Below are 17,756 nucleotides of genomic sequence, written 5' to 3' on the forward strand. Positions count from 1 at the left end.
TTTATATAATGGTTGTCTATTCAAAATGCTTTATATACATTATTTTATTTCATCCTCACAATAACTGAGTGAGGTAGAATACAAGTATTATCATCTCCACTTTAGATATGAGGAAACCGAGCCCCAGATACGATGGGTCATTCCGGCAGTGGAATCTCTAACTTCTTTCTAAGTCCCACCATCATGAATCCTTTTCTGATTCCCTCACCTGCTACTGCCTCCCCTCAAACAAAGGACTGCATGTTTACTTTGTTTATATTTGCTATTACTTACCCAGGTGCATATGGTTTCCCAAAATAGAATATCAGCTCTTTGAGGACAAAGAGCTGTTTCCTTGCTTATCTTCGTGTGCCTGGCACAGAGCAAGCACTTGGTAAGTGCTTGGGGAGTGATTGATCGATTGTTGTCAGAGTGATTGAGCGATCCCGGGATCAAAGGCTTCCTCCATCCCTCCACACTTTCTCTACAGCGCAAGGGCTAAAGTGTATGATGTTTGGTTCTGAATGCACAATAATGATGCCTTTAAGGGGAAAAAAATTCTGGTTGTTGAGAAGCGCCTCGCGTGGCGCCTCTGCCCGTGAAGGAGGAGGTGTCTGATGTGGAACACTTAAGGAAGTACCCTGGAGAGGCTGTGAAACACAGACTACTTCTGGTCTGGTGACCACGTGATGAATGCGAGGCTTTTTGGCTGCAGAGGCATCCCCAAATGAGATCGATTTCTTGTCCTCATCTTTGACTTTGAAAGGAAGGGCTCCAAAACGGGAGGACAGAGGGCCAAGCGCGAGCCAGATTATGTTGCCGTAGTCACAGGTCAGGAATATCTAATTTGGATAGCTTCGTTTTCGAAGGCTGATCAGCTAAAGAATATCTATTCTGTGTTTTGATTGAAATATAGATGAAGACGCAGCAGTTGCAAGCACAGGGAGAAATAATGAATCCTCAGAAAGTCCTGATGATAGGCTGTCAGAAAATATTAAAGATGACAATGAGAAAGGATGTAGTACGACTGTATTTCTTGAGAAAAATGTCGCACCATTGGAGTTAATGACAGAGGTAAATTTTCTTATTCACCATTATATATTTAAGTTTTACATTGTTAGATATTGGCAGATAATTTTTTAAAATTCAGCATCTACCTGGCCACCATCTTTGGGATCCATGTCCAGATTCTTCCTCAAGTCTCCTCAATGTACTCCTAGGAGCACTAGGTGAAGAAAGGAGTTATGCATCTGCTTCCTCTCACTAAGACTGCCTTGGGATACATCCTGAGGGGAAGATCAACATACCCTTTACTTTCCTCTCTGTTGGCTCACTGTTCTCTTGGCTTATAGTGCCCCCTTTCTCCCCTTGTATCTCAAATTCCCATGTATCCTTTAAATCCCAGCTCAGATTTTCTTTTGGAGTTCTCTAATGCATTTGATCATGTAATATTTTGTATTATTATTATTTGTTGTTGATTTCCATTGTATCTGACTCTGTGACCCCATTTGGGGTTTTGGGGGGCAAAAATAGTGGAGTGGGTTGCCATTTCCTTCTCCAGATGAAGAATTGAGGCAAAAGGGATGAAATGAGTTGCCTAGGGGCATGAAAGCTTTGAATCCAGGAAGATGTGTCTTCCTGGTTCCAAGTCCAGTGCTCAATTAGCTTTGCCACTGCTGCCTTTTAAGTATTTTATATTATAGTTGTTTCATGTTACAATCTGGGTCTTACCTTTCTACTAGGCTGTTAACTTTTTGTGGATTAGAAATGTTATATCTAAATTTTGTAGGAGGAACTATATATCCAGATGCTTAATAAATAAAGAAGAAAGAACGTGGGAGAGATAGAGAGAAGGGTGAGGGAAGAGAAGGCATGAAATACATTTAGTACTTTACCGGTTTCTTTTTTTCCTTCTTTTTTTCCCCATTTCCCCCAAGTCTAATCAGTTAGACTTAAATATTTTATTTGAGAAACATGAATCTAGACACCATAATGTACTAGATTCTTCTGTAAAACATTTATTGACACAACAGCCTTCCAGTTTATATCTTCAATTGAAACACACTAATAGAGCACAAAACTTACATGAACATGTAATGATCACTTTCTTGGGGAGAGAAAGGAAGTTCTCCTCCATCATTTTTTCAGACTGGGAGTCAGATATGGGCCACAGGGTTAGAGTTAGAAGGGATACTTTTAAAACTTATCTGATTCAAAAACTCATTAGATTTTTGAGAAGATGAAATCCAAGAAGAGTTAGGCACCTTGCCCAGAGCCATACAAGCAGTAAATGGCAGGGCTGGTATTGGAACAAGGTCTCTTAATTCCAATTTCAGTACTTTTTTCTCCACTCTACCCTACCCAGACAGAAGTGCGATATACTTATTCCTTATGTTTGTCTAATGGTTTTTATTCACAATATTTAATGTGGATATTTGGAAAGTCTAGAATCATGAACAAACACATTTTACTAAATCATCTGTTTAATTTAAAAGTAAATATAAACCTTGTTTTTGTTTTTACTGTCACCGTTTAGTATGTCTAAACTGCACGAAAGGTAAAATAATGAAAATTTGGCTCAGCTACTAATTTACTTGGGTCTTCAGAAAATTATAATTTATAACATGTAGCTTTATGTCTGAAATAAAAATAATTTTTATGGTTTTTGAAGTGTTCTGAGATTATTGGATGAAGGACAAAAAAAAACCAAAACATAATCTTCCTTGTTCTTATTATCGTGGAGACTTGAAAGATATATTTGTGAATGAATAAACCATATATTTCAAACCAATGCTTCAAAAAATCCTCCTCTTACTCCTTAAACAAAACCTTGATTGTTAATATATGTGTAGCAATATTAATTTAAAACACCATTTCATTCTTAACATATTGTTTAGAGAATAGAAAAATTAGGTTATATAGAAAAAAGCATATTACAAAAATGTAGCAAACTAAATACCCGAACTGTTGACACCACTTAAATTTTCAGCTTTGCTCCCTCACAATTCAGAACCATGGGGATAGTAATTTATATGCTAATGAAAAATGCATGGTTGCAAAAACTGTATTTAACAGTTAAGTCCTTTTAAGCCTAACTATTGTCACTGTGCACACATTTTGGTGTATAAAATAAGTGCACTATAATGAGAAGCCTCCTAATGCCATCTTTCCTGATTCTTAATGCTCCTCGCTTCTTCATGAACTGAAGTTCTTCATTGCACAAATGTGCTATATTCCCAGAAATAAATGAAAAATTATTGAATATCAATAATGATACCACTTAGGTTTTTATGGTCAAGTATAAAAAAAAACCTTAAAATATTTTCTTATCAAGGTAGATTAATATGACATCCCTACCATGAAATTTGTAAAGCGAATTCCCCCAGCATTTTCCCATTAAAAGTATATAATTCATAGGAAAAGTAAATGGGAAAACACTATATTTGAATTCACATTATTTGAAATTATAATTGTAAATACATTTTTGTTCCAGCTCAATGGAAATATACAGTATACATTCAAACAATTTGATCATTTTAGAAGATTCATTATTCTTACTAATCCAAGACCTATTTGTAGTTGTGCCTTTGCCTAATGCTTTTTATCATTTAGTGTTTAGAAGTAGGGTTTTGAAAAGGAGCTTAGCTAAAAAAGATTCTTGTAACTAGTCTTCATTTAGATAAGGAAGCTAATTTTTTTTTGTCATACAGGGTCCTATCAACTATGAGAGGAGTGTTGCCCCAAAGTATATCTACTTATCATGATATTTCATAATAAAAATTCATTTATGAAGAACTTTTTTAAAAAGTACTTTTCTAATAATTTCCCTCTGAAGCAGATAGTACTAAAGAGTTATTATGATCCCTATTATGTAGAGGGGAAATCAAGATTCTTAGGGGTTAAAAGACTTACCCATAGTTACAAAACTAATAAGGATCAAGTATTTATTAGATACTATACTATATTTAAGTATTTATTAGATACTATATACCAGGCACTGGGCTAGGCATTGAGGATACAAAAAAGGCAAAAACAACTTCTGCCTTCAAGGATCTCACAATCTATGAAATGATCTCTGAGGCAGAATACAAAATCAGGATTCCAAGTCTAGCATTCTTGCCACAAAAAAATCCTAGTTTTCAAACCATTTGTATTTAGCATTTGTCCCTTTGATTTTAATGTTATAAATAATTTGTAAGGAGTGAAATATTTTTAACTTGTCATTCTTGTCACTTCTTAAGTAGGCAAGCTATATGATATCAATTATACATGTGAAGTCATGCAAAACATGTTCCCATATTAGCCACATTACAACCCCCCCCCCAAAAAAACAAGAAAAATCAAGTTTAAAAATGTACTTCAGTCTGTACCCAGAGCTTACCGCTTCTCTGTAGAGGTGGATAACATGGGTGCTTTGGAATTGTCTCATTTCATTGTATTAGCTATAGTCAATAGCTAAGTTACTCATAGTTGATCATTGTACAATATCGCTGTTACTGGGTGCATTGTTCTTCTGGTTCTGCTCACTTCAATTTGTACCAAAAAACCTCCCTTGTCATTTCTTATAGCATGATATTCCATCACAATCATACGCCACAAATTGTTGGTTCATTCTCAATAGACAGGCATCCCTTCAATTGCCAATTCTTTGCCACCATAAAAAAAAAAAAAAAACTTGCTATAAATATTTTGTACAAATTGATTCTTTTCACTTTTCTTTTATTTCTATTGGGATATAGACTTCATAGTGGTCTTGCTAGATGAAAGAGTATGCACAGTTGGATAGCCCTTTGAGCATAGTTCCAAATTGTTTTCCCAAATGGTTAAACCAGTTCACTGTTCCATCAACAGTATTAGTGTACCGATTTTTTTCCACATAACTTCCAGAATTTGTCATTTTCCTTTTCTATCATGTTAGCCAGTCTGATCAATGTGAAATAGTATCTCAGAATTGTTTTGATTTTCATTTTTCCGTGCATTTTATATGACAATTTATAGTTTTAATTTTTCCTTCTGAAAACTGCCTGTTTATATCCTGTGACCAGTTATCAGTTGGGGGTGGCTTATATTTTTATAAATTTTACTCAGTTCCCTAAATATTTGAGAAACTAGGCCTTCTTTTAGGAAACTTTATAAAACATTTTTCACATTGCCTGCTTTTCTTCTTTTGAGGTCTCATTCTTTTAAAAAAAAAAAAACCCTTACCTTTATCATGTAATCATGAGAAAATATTCTAAATAAAAAAGGGGGGGGGGAAACTTACCTTCTATCTTAAAATTAATACTAAATATAGGATCTAGAGTAGAAAAGTAATTGGAATTAAATGCTTTTCCCAGGGTCACACAGCTAGGAAGTATCTGAGGCAAGATTTGAACCAAGAACCCCCTATTTACTGAGCTACCTAGCTGTCCCCTCATTCTCTTTTTAAAATGAAAATTTTTGTATCCTCAAGTAAATATGATTATAGTCATGCTTTACACCACTGTCCTTAAACAGTAAAAATAGTATATTATGTAAATATCTGTCCTGGCATTCTACCAACTTCATTTTGTGGTGAATTATGCAGTCAGAAAGTTTGTTGATTAACAGATATAAATAGTTTTTATTTTTCTTCAGCAGTTCTTCAAATGATTCATGTTTTCATCGATCCTCTTGTTTATTATAACCCTGTTTATTAAAACCCAACCCTGTTTATATAGTTCACCTCTTACCTGTGACATAGAACCCCAGAACTTACCATTTGGAAAGAACATCAATAGCCAGACATTCTAGCCCATCACCACGCAAGAAACCCTTCTAAAAAGAGAAGCCCAGCCTTTGGGAGAAGACCTCAATGGAAGGCAACCCTTGACTAACAGAGGCAACCCATTTCAATTTTGTACATGCCCTTCTTGAAAGTATTTCCTTATGAGCCCAAATTATCACCCAAATATTTGAAAATAGTTAAGCTCCTATTTGTGGGTCCTTCAACTGATCCACATGTAATATGAAATCCAGAGCCTTTACCATGTTGACCTCTTCTCTAGATGTTCCTCAATTTATCAATGACCTCTTTAAATGTGATCCCAGAACTGAATACAAAATTCAAGAATTGGTATAACCAACATAGGGTTGAGTGGGATTATTACTGCTTGTTTCCTAGCAGTCATGCCTCTTCTCTTAATATCACCCCAAATTGCACTACTCATTGAGCTTGCAAATGATCTAAAACCTCTATCTCCTCTTCAGACCAGCTGTTAAATATACCACCTCTTGTAAGGTGAAGAAATTGAAAAATTGATTTTTAACCCAGATATAAGGCATTATAAGGCACAAGTATAAAATATTACAATTATTCCTACTATGTTTTATATCATTAAATTCATTCTGTTTTTCTAGCCTATCAATATCTTTTGGAGCCTTACTTTGCCATCTAGGATATTATCTGTTCCTCTTCATTAGATTGTGAGGTCCTTGAAGGCAGGGATGATCTTTTTTTATTTAGAAAAAGATTTTATTAACCTTTTTCTTAAAAATTTAATTCCAGGCTTGTTCAATATAGTTACTATAATGAATACTATTAATTTTATTTTTTACTAATTATTCATTAATGTTAATGAATTATATAGAAACAATAAATTAAAAGAACTGCAATGTTCAATGGTCTTTTTAATATTAGAGATAATATTCTCTGAATCAGCAAACCAAAAACAAAAAATGGGGAAAGGGCTGAAGCAGGCAGTCAATATAAAATAGCAGTTCTGTATGACTTTTTTAAGTTTAAACTTTAAAGGTTAATACTTGTTTCAATTTGCTTCTTTCTTTCCCAATGAGATCTGGAAGTTCATCATCATCAACCTCCCCAGTGGCAAGTGGTGCTTTTCCATCAACAGGTTGGGCAGAGCCTCTGCCAGTCTTCTTAAACTAGTCAGATTGTTCCCTCCATGCTGGTTTAAGACTCTGGAGAACCTTTTGTTAGTTGTTTTGCCTACACAGGGCCCATAATAGTTGCTGCCAATGAGACCCGAACCTTAGCATTTTCTAAGTGGATCACTGTTCCTGTGTTGATAATAATATTCAGCTCTAGAGGGCCAGAGATATTGTTTATTCCTAGTTCTTTTAAGGAGAACTGAAGTTTCTTACCATCTTTTTCTTTCTGCAAGATGTTCCTTTCCCACAAAAGTGCAATTATGTCTTTAATTTGGCTAATTTCTCTTGGTTTATCATCTTCCTGTAATGAACATAAAACCAAAGAAAGGAGAAGCCATAGGATAGCAAGATGGCAGCCAGAGAGGAAGTCAGAAGTGATGCTTAGCCCCAGGGACTGTCTTTTCCTTAATACATCCCCAGCATTTAGCATAATGCCTGGTACATATAAGGTGTTAAATAAATGCTTATTCATTAACTGGGTTATCACCTGAAGATTTAATAATAATGACATCTGTGCCTTTTCCAAATCATGGATAAAAATGTAAAGTAGAGAAATAAAGTATTGACCCTAGAGGAATTCCATTGAAGAATTCTTCCAAGCTGATATCAAACATTTAACACTGTTTGAGTCCAGTCATTTAGCTAATACTGAATCCATCTAATTATATTACAACACTACATCTTTTCCACAAGAATAGCAGGAAAAAAAGTAAATTGTTTTAAAGTTAAGTTTATTTAATTTAATTATGTTTTTAAAATATATGTGTTTAATTTGAATTTACTTAAAGTAAGTGTTTTGTCAAAATCTAGGTTAACCATACCTATACCTTTTTCCTGGTCTACCAGTTTAGTAATCTACCTATCAAAAGAAGGTTATTCTGGGGTGACCTATTTTTTTATAATCATGCTGGTTCTTTGATATTATATATCCATTTATAGATGTTTCACTAACCACTACTGTTATTATAAACACATTTAGAATTTTGCTAGGAATCATAGTCAAGCTTATCATTTTCAGATTCCATTCTCTTCATTTTTTTTCTCTTCATTCTTTAAAGGAATTGGGACATTTATTCTTCCTCAATCTTTTGATACCTCTCCCTTAGTAATTCATCAATTACACACACCAATTTCTTTTCAGACCTGAGGATGTAGTTCATCTACAAAACTTGAACTCATATAATGTAGCTAAGTTCTCTGTTGATGTCTTACTTTCCTTAAGGAATCAACCTTTATTGTTCTGTCCTTGCTGGTTCATTTTTTTTCCATTCAATTCTTAATTTTTTCCAGCCACTGGAAATGACAGAGTAAAAATGATTAACATGTATCCAAAATAAATTAATCTCTTTCTTTTTTTGAAGAGGAAATAAAATAAATTGTTAGAAATTATTTTTGATTGTGTGCCAACAAAACTGATAAATAAAATGTGTAAATACTCAAGAAATATAAACTTGACAAATAAACAGAACAAGAAATGCAGAATTTAGATAAACTTCCAAAAAAGAAAGTGAATAAGTCATAAAATGAGCCTACAAAGAAAGAACCATAGACCCAGAACAATGAAATCCTACATTACTATTCACAAAAATAAAGAAGACATCCTACTAAACTCTTCACCTACATAGAAGATACACATGGTCCCTGATACTCAAGGTGAGAGGAAGGGAGAAAAAAAAAACTCCATGGCTGAGAAAAAAAGGAAACTAAGAATCAAGCAACTCTACCTTCTCATTGATGTCAATTAACCTCCCATCCACTCTTAACAAGGATCCCATCCTCCTTTGATCTCTCCACCAGTTTGTCTTTTAAAAACATTTTTTGGTTCTCCTTAGCTTTCCTGATGCTGAGGAATCTGTCTCTCTAGCTCTCATAATACATTCTTACAGAATCACACCATGCTTTTGTATCTGTCCCTAGTTAACTGACTCTGAACACATAGCTTTTAAAAGTTGAAGTTTTTTTTGTTGTCTTCCCCCTTTGGCCATGTTGATCTCTTCAGACAAGCCTGCCTTTTCTTCCTTGGAATTCATCTTCAAAGTTTCACCATTGAGAGCTTGCTATTCTATCTAGGTTGACTTCTTTAGAAATAGTCCAAAGGACTATCTTTCCCTCCTTTGAAAAATCCTTTAAAATCTTGCCTTTCAGAATCTAAGGTATTTATCCCTAGAGGAAATCATGTCCATATTTTCTTTTTTATAGTGAAAACTTAAGAAAAGGGAGTAGTTGCTTTATTATAATCATACTCAACCTAGGTGGACTAACAAGTTCTTAATAGTGAAACTTTGAAAAATTAATGATCTATTTGGAGTTCTTTCTAAATGACTTTTTGCAACTCTGAGATACCACCTCACACCTAGCAGATTGGCTAAAATGACAGCAATAAGAAAGTAATAAATGTTAGAGATGTGTCAAAACTGGGAAACTAATGCATTGCTGGTGGAGTTGTGAATTGATCTAACCATTCTGGAAGGCAATTTGCAATTATTCCCAAAAGGCTTTTTAAATGCTGCCTCCCTTTGATCCAGCCATACCACTTTGTACCCCAAAGAGATAATAAGGAAAAATACATGTACAAAAATATTTATAGCTATGCTCTTTGTGTTGGCAAAGAAGTTGACAAATGAGGGGATGCCCTTCGATTGATGAATGGCTGAGCAAATTGTGGTATATGTTGGTGATGGAATACTATTGGGCTCAAAGGAATAATAAACTGGAGGCATTCCATGTGAACTGGAATGACCTCCAGGAATGGATGCAGAGTGAAAGGAGCAGAACCAGGAGAACATTGTATACAGAGACAGATACCCTGTGGCACAATTGAAAGTAAAGGACTGCTTTACTAGCAGCAATGCAATGATCCAGGACAATTCGAAGGAGAAAAAACCCTAACCACACTCAGAGAAAGAACTGTGGGGGTAGAAACACAGAAGAAAAACATTTCCTTGATCACATAGTTCGATGGGGATATGATTGGGGAAGTAGATTCTAAATGATCACTCTATTGTAAATATTAATAATATGGAAACAAGTCTGGATCAATGATACATTTAAACCCAGTTGAATTGCTCATTGGCTATGGGAAGGGGTTGGGGGAAGAGGAGAGAAAGAACATGAATCATGTAACCATGGAAAAATTATTCTAAATGAATTAGTTAAATTTTAAAAATAAATAAAAGACTTTTTGTATGGACCTGCAAGTCTACATTTCTTCAACTATATTATTCATCATCATTATATGCCAGGGTCTCAAGAAGAAATGCTAAAAATATACAAAATCAATTTGATTTGCTAGGGAATAGTGATGAATTTCTTCCCTAATATCCTCAAAGTCCCTAGAAGTTTGAGCCCATCTATTCTTATAGAAAAATACATATAGCTTATAGTTTTTCTACTATAAAGGAGGAGCTATTCTGCTTACTCCATGAAGCTCCTTCCTCAATTGAGGCAATGAAGTTGTAGTAGAATACAAGCTAAATTTAGAGTTAGGGCAGGAAGCCAAGCTTAAATCCTACTTCTTGGATTTCATAACTGTATGACAACGGGCAAGTCATTTAACTTCTTTTTTTTGTAAGATTGTTGTGGTTGTTGAGGAACAAATGAGAGTGTATCTAAAATGTTTTTCAAATCTTAAAGTACTATCTAAAGTCAATGATTATTGTTTTATTTGAAATGACTTATAAGATATTTAATAGTCTTGATTGATTATCTGTAGACACATTTCTAAACAATGTGAATAAATAATTAATACCTAAGGGGAATGGGAATTTCAAAAGTTTCATTAATATTTAAATTCTAAAACTAACTAGGTTTTGTTTTTATTTTTGTTTTTAGTTCCTAAGAGCAGTAATGGGTCGAAACTACACTGTGGCAAAAAAATTATGTGAAATGAGTAAGCACCATTTTTATGCTTTTCTTTCTATCCTTCCTTCTTTCTTTCTTCCTTCCTTTCCTCCTTTCTCTTTCTTTTCTCTTTTTAAATCCTTGCCTTCTGTCTTAGAGTCAATACTAAGTATCAGTTCCGATGCAGAAGATTGGTAATAGCTAAGCAATTGGGGTCAAGTAACTTGCCTACAGTCCCACAGCTAGGAAGTGTCTGCAGTCATATTTGAATCCAGAACCTCCCATTTCCATGAGTCACCTAACTGACTTCCTTCCTTCCTTCCTTTCTTTCTTTCCCTTCTTTCCCTCTTTTCTTTTCTTCCTTTCTTTCTCTTTTCTTCCTTTTTCTTTCTCTTTGTTTCTTTCTCTTTCTTGATCTTTCTATTTTTTCTGATTGGAAGGACAACAGTTTGTCAATAAAGAGAAAATGGAGGGGGGAAGGTACTTGGTGTGGGGACAGGATGCAGAAGTCATAGAGAATGCAGCCAGGAAGAAATGAAGATATGGCTGACCTGGGCCCCTACCTTGAATGGAAGTATTAGAAGGAAAGGTCTCTGCTTTCAGTCAGAGGGAAGAAAGGATCTCATTGCCAATAGATATAGAAACTTGGACCTGCTCCATTTCCAACAGGGGCTGGTTTACCTCTGCACAGCATCCTGGTGTCCCCACACTCTCAGGGGCTCACCATATTAGGAATAAACTTAATATGGACACCCAACCAGCTATTTAGCCTAAGCTTAAAAGTTCAAGATCTGACTCTCAGTAACATCAATTATAGCCATGCTTGGTTCTCTTTTATATTTCCAAATAAATAATTATGTCAAATATGATTTCAAAATTAACAAATATAATTAGCCATATTTCCCCAAATTCCTACTAAAATAAATAATATGTATATACTATGTATGCCTATATAATAAATAGTACATCTATATTATTGTTTATTGGGAGAATCAGAAAATACTTCATATAGAAGAAAGTGCCTGAACTATATCTTAAAGGAAATGCCTTCCAGGCATGGGTAAATACAAAGGTATTGAAATTTGATCTTCTCTGCTCTACTCTGCTGTCTTGGTTCTGCTCCCAGAAGTCTCCATGCCACTATTCTTCCAGGCTCCCAGATTCATAATTTTGGCATTAGCCTTGATAATGTCTCCTCGTCTCACTCCACATATCCAGTCAATTGACAAATCTTGCCATTTTTATCTCCATTACAATCTCTCACATATAATCCCCCTTCTTCTCACATAGTCACAAGCTCTCCTTATACTATTACAATATTATCCTAATTGCTTTCCTTTCATGTTGCTTGATTTTTACTAGTCTTTTAAAATCTAACTCAAATCTTCTTCAAGCAGCTTTCTTCCTAACTGCCCCTCTAAGTATGCATTCCTCTAAGTAATATGTCTTTCCTACATTGAATTACATTCATCAGTTTAATGATACTTTTGAGTTATTGTGTGTTGGTTAATTGTGTATATATGGACACCACATTTCTTTACTAGAATTAATCAAGGACTTATCCATAGGTTTTGTTTCATCTGAACTTTGTACCTTCCTCAATGCCTAGCCCAGTGCTCTGTACATTGTAAGTACTTAGTAAATGTTTTTTTTTTGTTTGTTTTTACTACATTGTATCAGTCTCTGGGTACATTGTTCTCCTGGTTCTACTCCTTTCACTCTGCATCCATTCCTGGAGATCATTCAATTTCACATGGAATTCCTCCAGTTTATTATTCCTTTGAGCACAATAGTATTCCATCACCAACATATACCACAATTTGTTTAGCCATTCCCCAATTGGAGGGCATCCCTTCATTTTCCAATTTTTTGCCACCACAAAGAGTGCAGCTATGAACATTTTTGTACATGTCTTTTTCCTTATTATCTCTTTGAGGTACAAATCCAGTAGTGATATAACTGGGTTAAAGGGACAGTCTTTTAGCACCCTTTGGGCATAGTTCCAAATTGCCCTCCAGAATGGTTGGATCAATTCACAACTCCACCAGCAATGCATTAATGTCCCAACTTTGCCACATCCCCTCCAACATTCATTACTTTCCTTTGCTGTCATGTTAGCCAATCTGCTACGTGTGAGGTGATACCTCAGAGTTGTTTTGATTTGCATTTCTCTGATTATAAGATGTTTAGAACATTTTTTTCCTTTATTAATAGTTTTGATTTCTTTACCTGAAAATTGCCTATTCATGTCCCTTGCCCATTTATCAATTGGAGAATGACTTGATTTTTTGTACAATTGATTTAGTCCCTTATGAATTTGAATGATTGGACCTTTGTCAGAGGTTTGTGTTATAAAGATTGTTTCCTAATTTGTTACTTCCCTTTGTAATAATTAAAATAGTTGGAGCCATAAACTGTAAGAGTTAAAATGACTGAGGTCTTAAACTGTAGTGATTAAAATAGTGGAAGACTTAAATTGTGATAGATATGAGAGTGGGTGAGTAAATTGTGACCACAGAAAATATGTTTTCACTACAGTGTCTTGTTTTTAAATCAATATTTAAGGTGGTCGCCAGGGAAATATTCCCAATTATTCAAATACCCAAGTCAACTGGGTTTTATAGAGAATTTTAATTAATAATACAATGAGGAATCAAAGAAAGAGAAAAAGAGAGAAAAAGGAAATAATGAGAAAAGGATAGACTGGCCCAGGGTAGCCCTGGCCAACCCAGGCCTAAGTCCTAAAAGAAAAGATCAGTCAGTCAGTTATCACTCACCATAAGATCTGTTCCAGCGAGGATTCTGGGAAGCAGAATCTCCCCTGAGGGAGTTCCAGCCAGAGTCAGCCTCCCTTGAGAGACCTCCTTAGAGATTGTCCTTCAAGAGGTTCTTCTCAAGAGACCCTCCTTAGAGCCTGTCTCTCAAGAGCCTCCTCTCAAGAGATTCCTTTTTCTTATATAGGGGGTTTTCTCCTATGTCATCTCCCCCAAGTTCTTCCATCTACCAATCACAGTATACATTTTCCAAAGGACAGCTCATTCTGAATTCACAGCTGAGTTGACTAATCCCTTTAGTAAGTTTGAACCAGAAAAAACACAGCTGAGTTGACTAATCCTTTTAGTAAGTTTGAACCAGAAAAAACTTCTGAATAAGTTTTCACCTCTTTGCTCCTTGTAAGTTCACAAGTTGCCTGACCTTTATAAGTACTTAGCATCCCATTGTATTAATTCCAAAAATAGGCATGGCTTAAGTATGGGTGTAAGCATTTCTCATTGTTCAGCAAGGAGTTTTCTTCCCTAAAGCAGTACTAAGTATGGGTGGAGTAGAGGTCCTCCCATTTCTGATAGCTCTCATATTTAGATGGGGAATGGTCCCTAAGAGGGAGTTGTCCCAATGGAGAATTCCCCAATGGGGAATTTTTTAACATTCACAAGTCTGAGAAATTTCAAGATTCACACCTTCTAATTTTGATTTCTTTGGTTTTGTCTTTTAAATTTAATGTAATCAAAATTATTTATTTTGCATTTGTAATGTTTTCTTTTTTTTTAAACCCTTACCTTCTGTATTGGAATCAATACTGTGTATTGGTTCCAAGGCAGAAGAGTGGTAAGGGCTAGTCAATGGGGGTCAAGTGACTTGCCCAGGGTCACACAGCGGGGAAGTGTCTGAGGTCAGATTTGAACCTAGGATCTCCTGTCTCTAGGCCTGACTCTCAATCCACTGAGCTACCCAGCTTCCCCCTTGTAATTTTTTCTAACTCTTGCTTGGTCTTAAAATCTTTCCTTTCCCAAATATCTGGCAACTATACTATTCTGTTTTCACCTAATTTACTTATTATATACTCAAGTCATTCACCCATTCTGAGTTTATCTTGGTATAAGGTATGAGATGTTGAACTAAACCTAATTTCTCCCATCCTGTTTTCCAATTTTCCCAGCAGTTTTTGTCAAATACTGGATTTTTGTCCCAAAAGCTAGGATCTTTGGGTTTATCATAGAATGTCTTACTGAGGTTACTTACCCCAAGTCTATTCCACTAATCCTTCCTTCTGTTTCTTAGCCAATACCATATGGTTTTGATGATCACTACTTTATAGTACAGTTTAAGATCTGGTACTGCTAGGCCACCTTCCATCACATTTTTTTCATTATTTCCCTTGATATTCTTGATCTTTTGTTCTTCCAAATAAACTTTATTGTTTTTTTCTAATTCTGTGAAAAAGTTTTTTGGTAGTTTAATGGATATGACACCAAATAGGTAAATTAGTTTGGGTAGGATTATCATTTTTATTATGTTAGCTCATCCTACCCATGAGCAATTAATATTTTTCCAATTATTTAAATCTAGTTTTAATTGTGTGTAGAGTGTTTTGTAGTTGTGTTCATATAGTTCCTGTGTTTGTCTTGGCAGATAGATTCCCAAGTATTTTATACTGTCTATGGTGATTTTAAGGGGAATTTATCTTTCTAACTCTTGCTGCTGGGATGAGTTGGAAGTATATAGAAATGCTGATGATTTACGTGGGTTTATTTTGTATCCTGCAACTTTGTTAAAGTTGCTTTTTAGTTGATTCTCTAGGGTTCTTTAAGTAGACCATCATATCATCTGCAAAGAGTGATAGCTTGGTCTCCTCATTGCCTATTTTAATACCTTCAATTTCTTTTTCTTCTCTAATTGCTATTGTTAGTGTTTCTAGTACCATGTTAAATAATCGAGGAGATAATGGGCATCCTTGTTTCACTCCTGATCTTATTGGGAATGCTTCTAATTTATCCCCATTGCAGATGATGCTTGCTGATGGTTTTAAATATATACTGTTTATCATTTTTAGAAAACACCCTTTCTCTTCCTATGATTTCTAGTGTTTTCAGTAGGAATGAGTGTTGTATTTTGTATTTTTCTGCATCTATTGAGATAATCATGTGATTTTTGTTGGTTTGCTTGTTGATATGGTCAATTGTGTGAATGGTTTTCCTAATATTGAACCATCCTTGAATTCCTGGTATAAATCCTACCTGATCATAATGAATAACCCTTGTGATCACTTGCTGGAGTCTTTTTGCTAGTATTCTATTTAAGATTTGTGCATCTATGTTCATTAGGGAGATTGGTCTATAGTTTTCTTTCTCTGTTTTTGACCTGCCTGGCTTTGGAATCAGTACCATATTTGTGTCATAAAAGGAATTGGGTAGAACTCCTTCTTTGCTTATTATATCAAATAATTTATATAATATTGGGATTAGTTGTTCTTTGAATGTTTGATAGAATTCACTTGTGAATCCTTCATGCCCTGGGGATTTTTTCTAAGGAAGTTCTTTGATGGCTTGTTCAATTTCTTTTTCTGATATGGGCTTATTTAAGTATTCTATTTCTTCTTCTGATAATGTAGGCAATTTATATTTTTGTAAATATTCATCCATATCACCTAGATTGCCATATTGCCATATAATTGGGCAAAATAGCTTTTAATGATTGCCTTAATTTCCTCTTCATTAGAGGTGAGGTCTCCCTTTTCATTTTGGAGGCTGTCAATTTTGTTTTCTTCTTTTCCTTTTTCAAATTAGATTGACCAGTACTTTGTCTATTTTATTTGTTTTTTCAAAGTACCAGTTTCTAGTCTTATTTATTAATTCAATAGTTCTTTTACTTTCAGTTTTATTAATTTCTCCTTTAATTTTTAGGATTTCTAAATTAGTTTTCATCTGGGGATTTTTAATTTGTTCACTTTCTAGTTTTTTAATTTGCATGCCCAATTCATTAACGTCTACTCTCTCTAATTTATTAATATATGAACTCAAGGATATAAATTTCCCCCTAAGTACTGCTTTAGCTGCATCCCATAGATTTTGAAAGGATGTCTCTTCATTGTCATTTTCTTCAATGAAATTATTGTTTCTATGATTTGTTCTTTAACTAACAAATTGTGGAGAATCATACTATTTAATTTCCAATTAATTTGCCTCTCCATATACCATTACTAATTATTATTTTTATTGCATTGTGATCTGAAAAGGTTGCATTTATTATTTCTGCTCTTTTGCACTTGTTTGCAATTTTTTATGCCCTAGTACATGGTCAATCTTTGTGAATGTACCATGTACTGCTGCTGAGAAGGTTTATTCCTTTTTGTCCCTATTTATTTTTCTCTATATATCTACTAACTCTAATTTTTCTAAGATTTCATTCACTTCTCTTACTTCTTCCTTATTTAATTTTTGGTTAGATTTATCTAGTTCTGATAAAGGAAGGTTCAGCTCTCCCACTAGTATAGTTTTTCTATCTATTTTTTCCTTGAGCTCCACTAGTTTCTCCTTTAAAAATTTGGATGCTATACTATTTGTTGCATACATGTTGAGTACTGATATTTCCTCATTGTCTATACTGCCTTTTATCAGGATGTAATTACCTTCCCTACTCTTTTAACTAGATCTATGTTTACTTTGACTTTGTCAGATATCATGATTAAAATTCCTGCCTTCTTTTTCTCAGTTGATGCCCAATAGATTTTGTGCCATCAGCTTACTTTTACCCGATGTATATCTAGCTTCCTCACATGTGTTTCTTGTCTGGTAGGATTTTTGTTTCTAATCCACTCTGCTATTTGCTTCCACTTTATGGGTGAGTTCATCCCATTCATATTGAAAGTTATGATTACTACTGTGTTTCCCCATCATTTTTATTTTCTCTCTTTGTCCTGCCCTTTCCTCTTTCATTATTTCCTTCTACATAAGTATTCTGTTTTTAATTAGTCTCCCTAATCCCCACCCTTATTTTACTTTTCTTTCTCCCCCCTCCCTTCTTATTCCTCTCTTAATTTTCTTTAGGGGTCTTTTTAAGCTACCCCACACACTCTTCCCCCTTGTATTGCTTCCTTCCCCACCCTCTCTTTCTGCCTCCTCCCTTTTGTTTTTTCTAGAGTCTATTAAATTCCCTTCCCCCTTTCTTTCCCTCCCCCTCTTTTTAAACTCCCCTTTCCACTCCCCCCCCCTTAGTTTTTCCCTCTCAGCTTCCCTTTAGGGTAAGATAGA

General features: G+C 34.7%; 1 protein-coding gene across 5 annotated transcripts in view; it reads left to right on the forward strand.

Annotated features, from left to right (window-relative positions):
• Nucleotides 1–17,756, forward strand: part of ERICH2 (glutamate rich 2) — a 109,403-nt gene that overhangs the window by 77,899 nt on the left and 13,748 nt on the right. For 4 of the 5 annotated variants that reach the window (XM_007494348.3, XM_007494350.3, XM_007494349.3 and 1 more), the window contains 2 exons: nucleotides 896–1,053; nucleotides 10,720–10,777. In XM_007494348.3, coding sequence (XP_007494410.1) covers nucleotides 896–1,053; nucleotides 10,720–10,777 — 216 coding nt within the window. The remainder of the gene's footprint in view (nucleotides 1–895; nucleotides 1,054–10,719; nucleotides 10,778–17,756) is intronic. The other variant, XM_007494352.3, reaches the window with a different exon arrangement.

Source organism: Monodelphis domestica, chromosome 4, assembly GCF_027887165.1.
Source record: "Monodelphis domestica isolate mMonDom1 chromosome 4, mMonDom1.pri, whole genome shotgun sequence".
NCBI classification, from domain to species: domain Eukaryota; kingdom Metazoa; phylum Chordata; class Mammalia; order Didelphimorphia; family Didelphidae; genus Monodelphis; species Monodelphis domestica.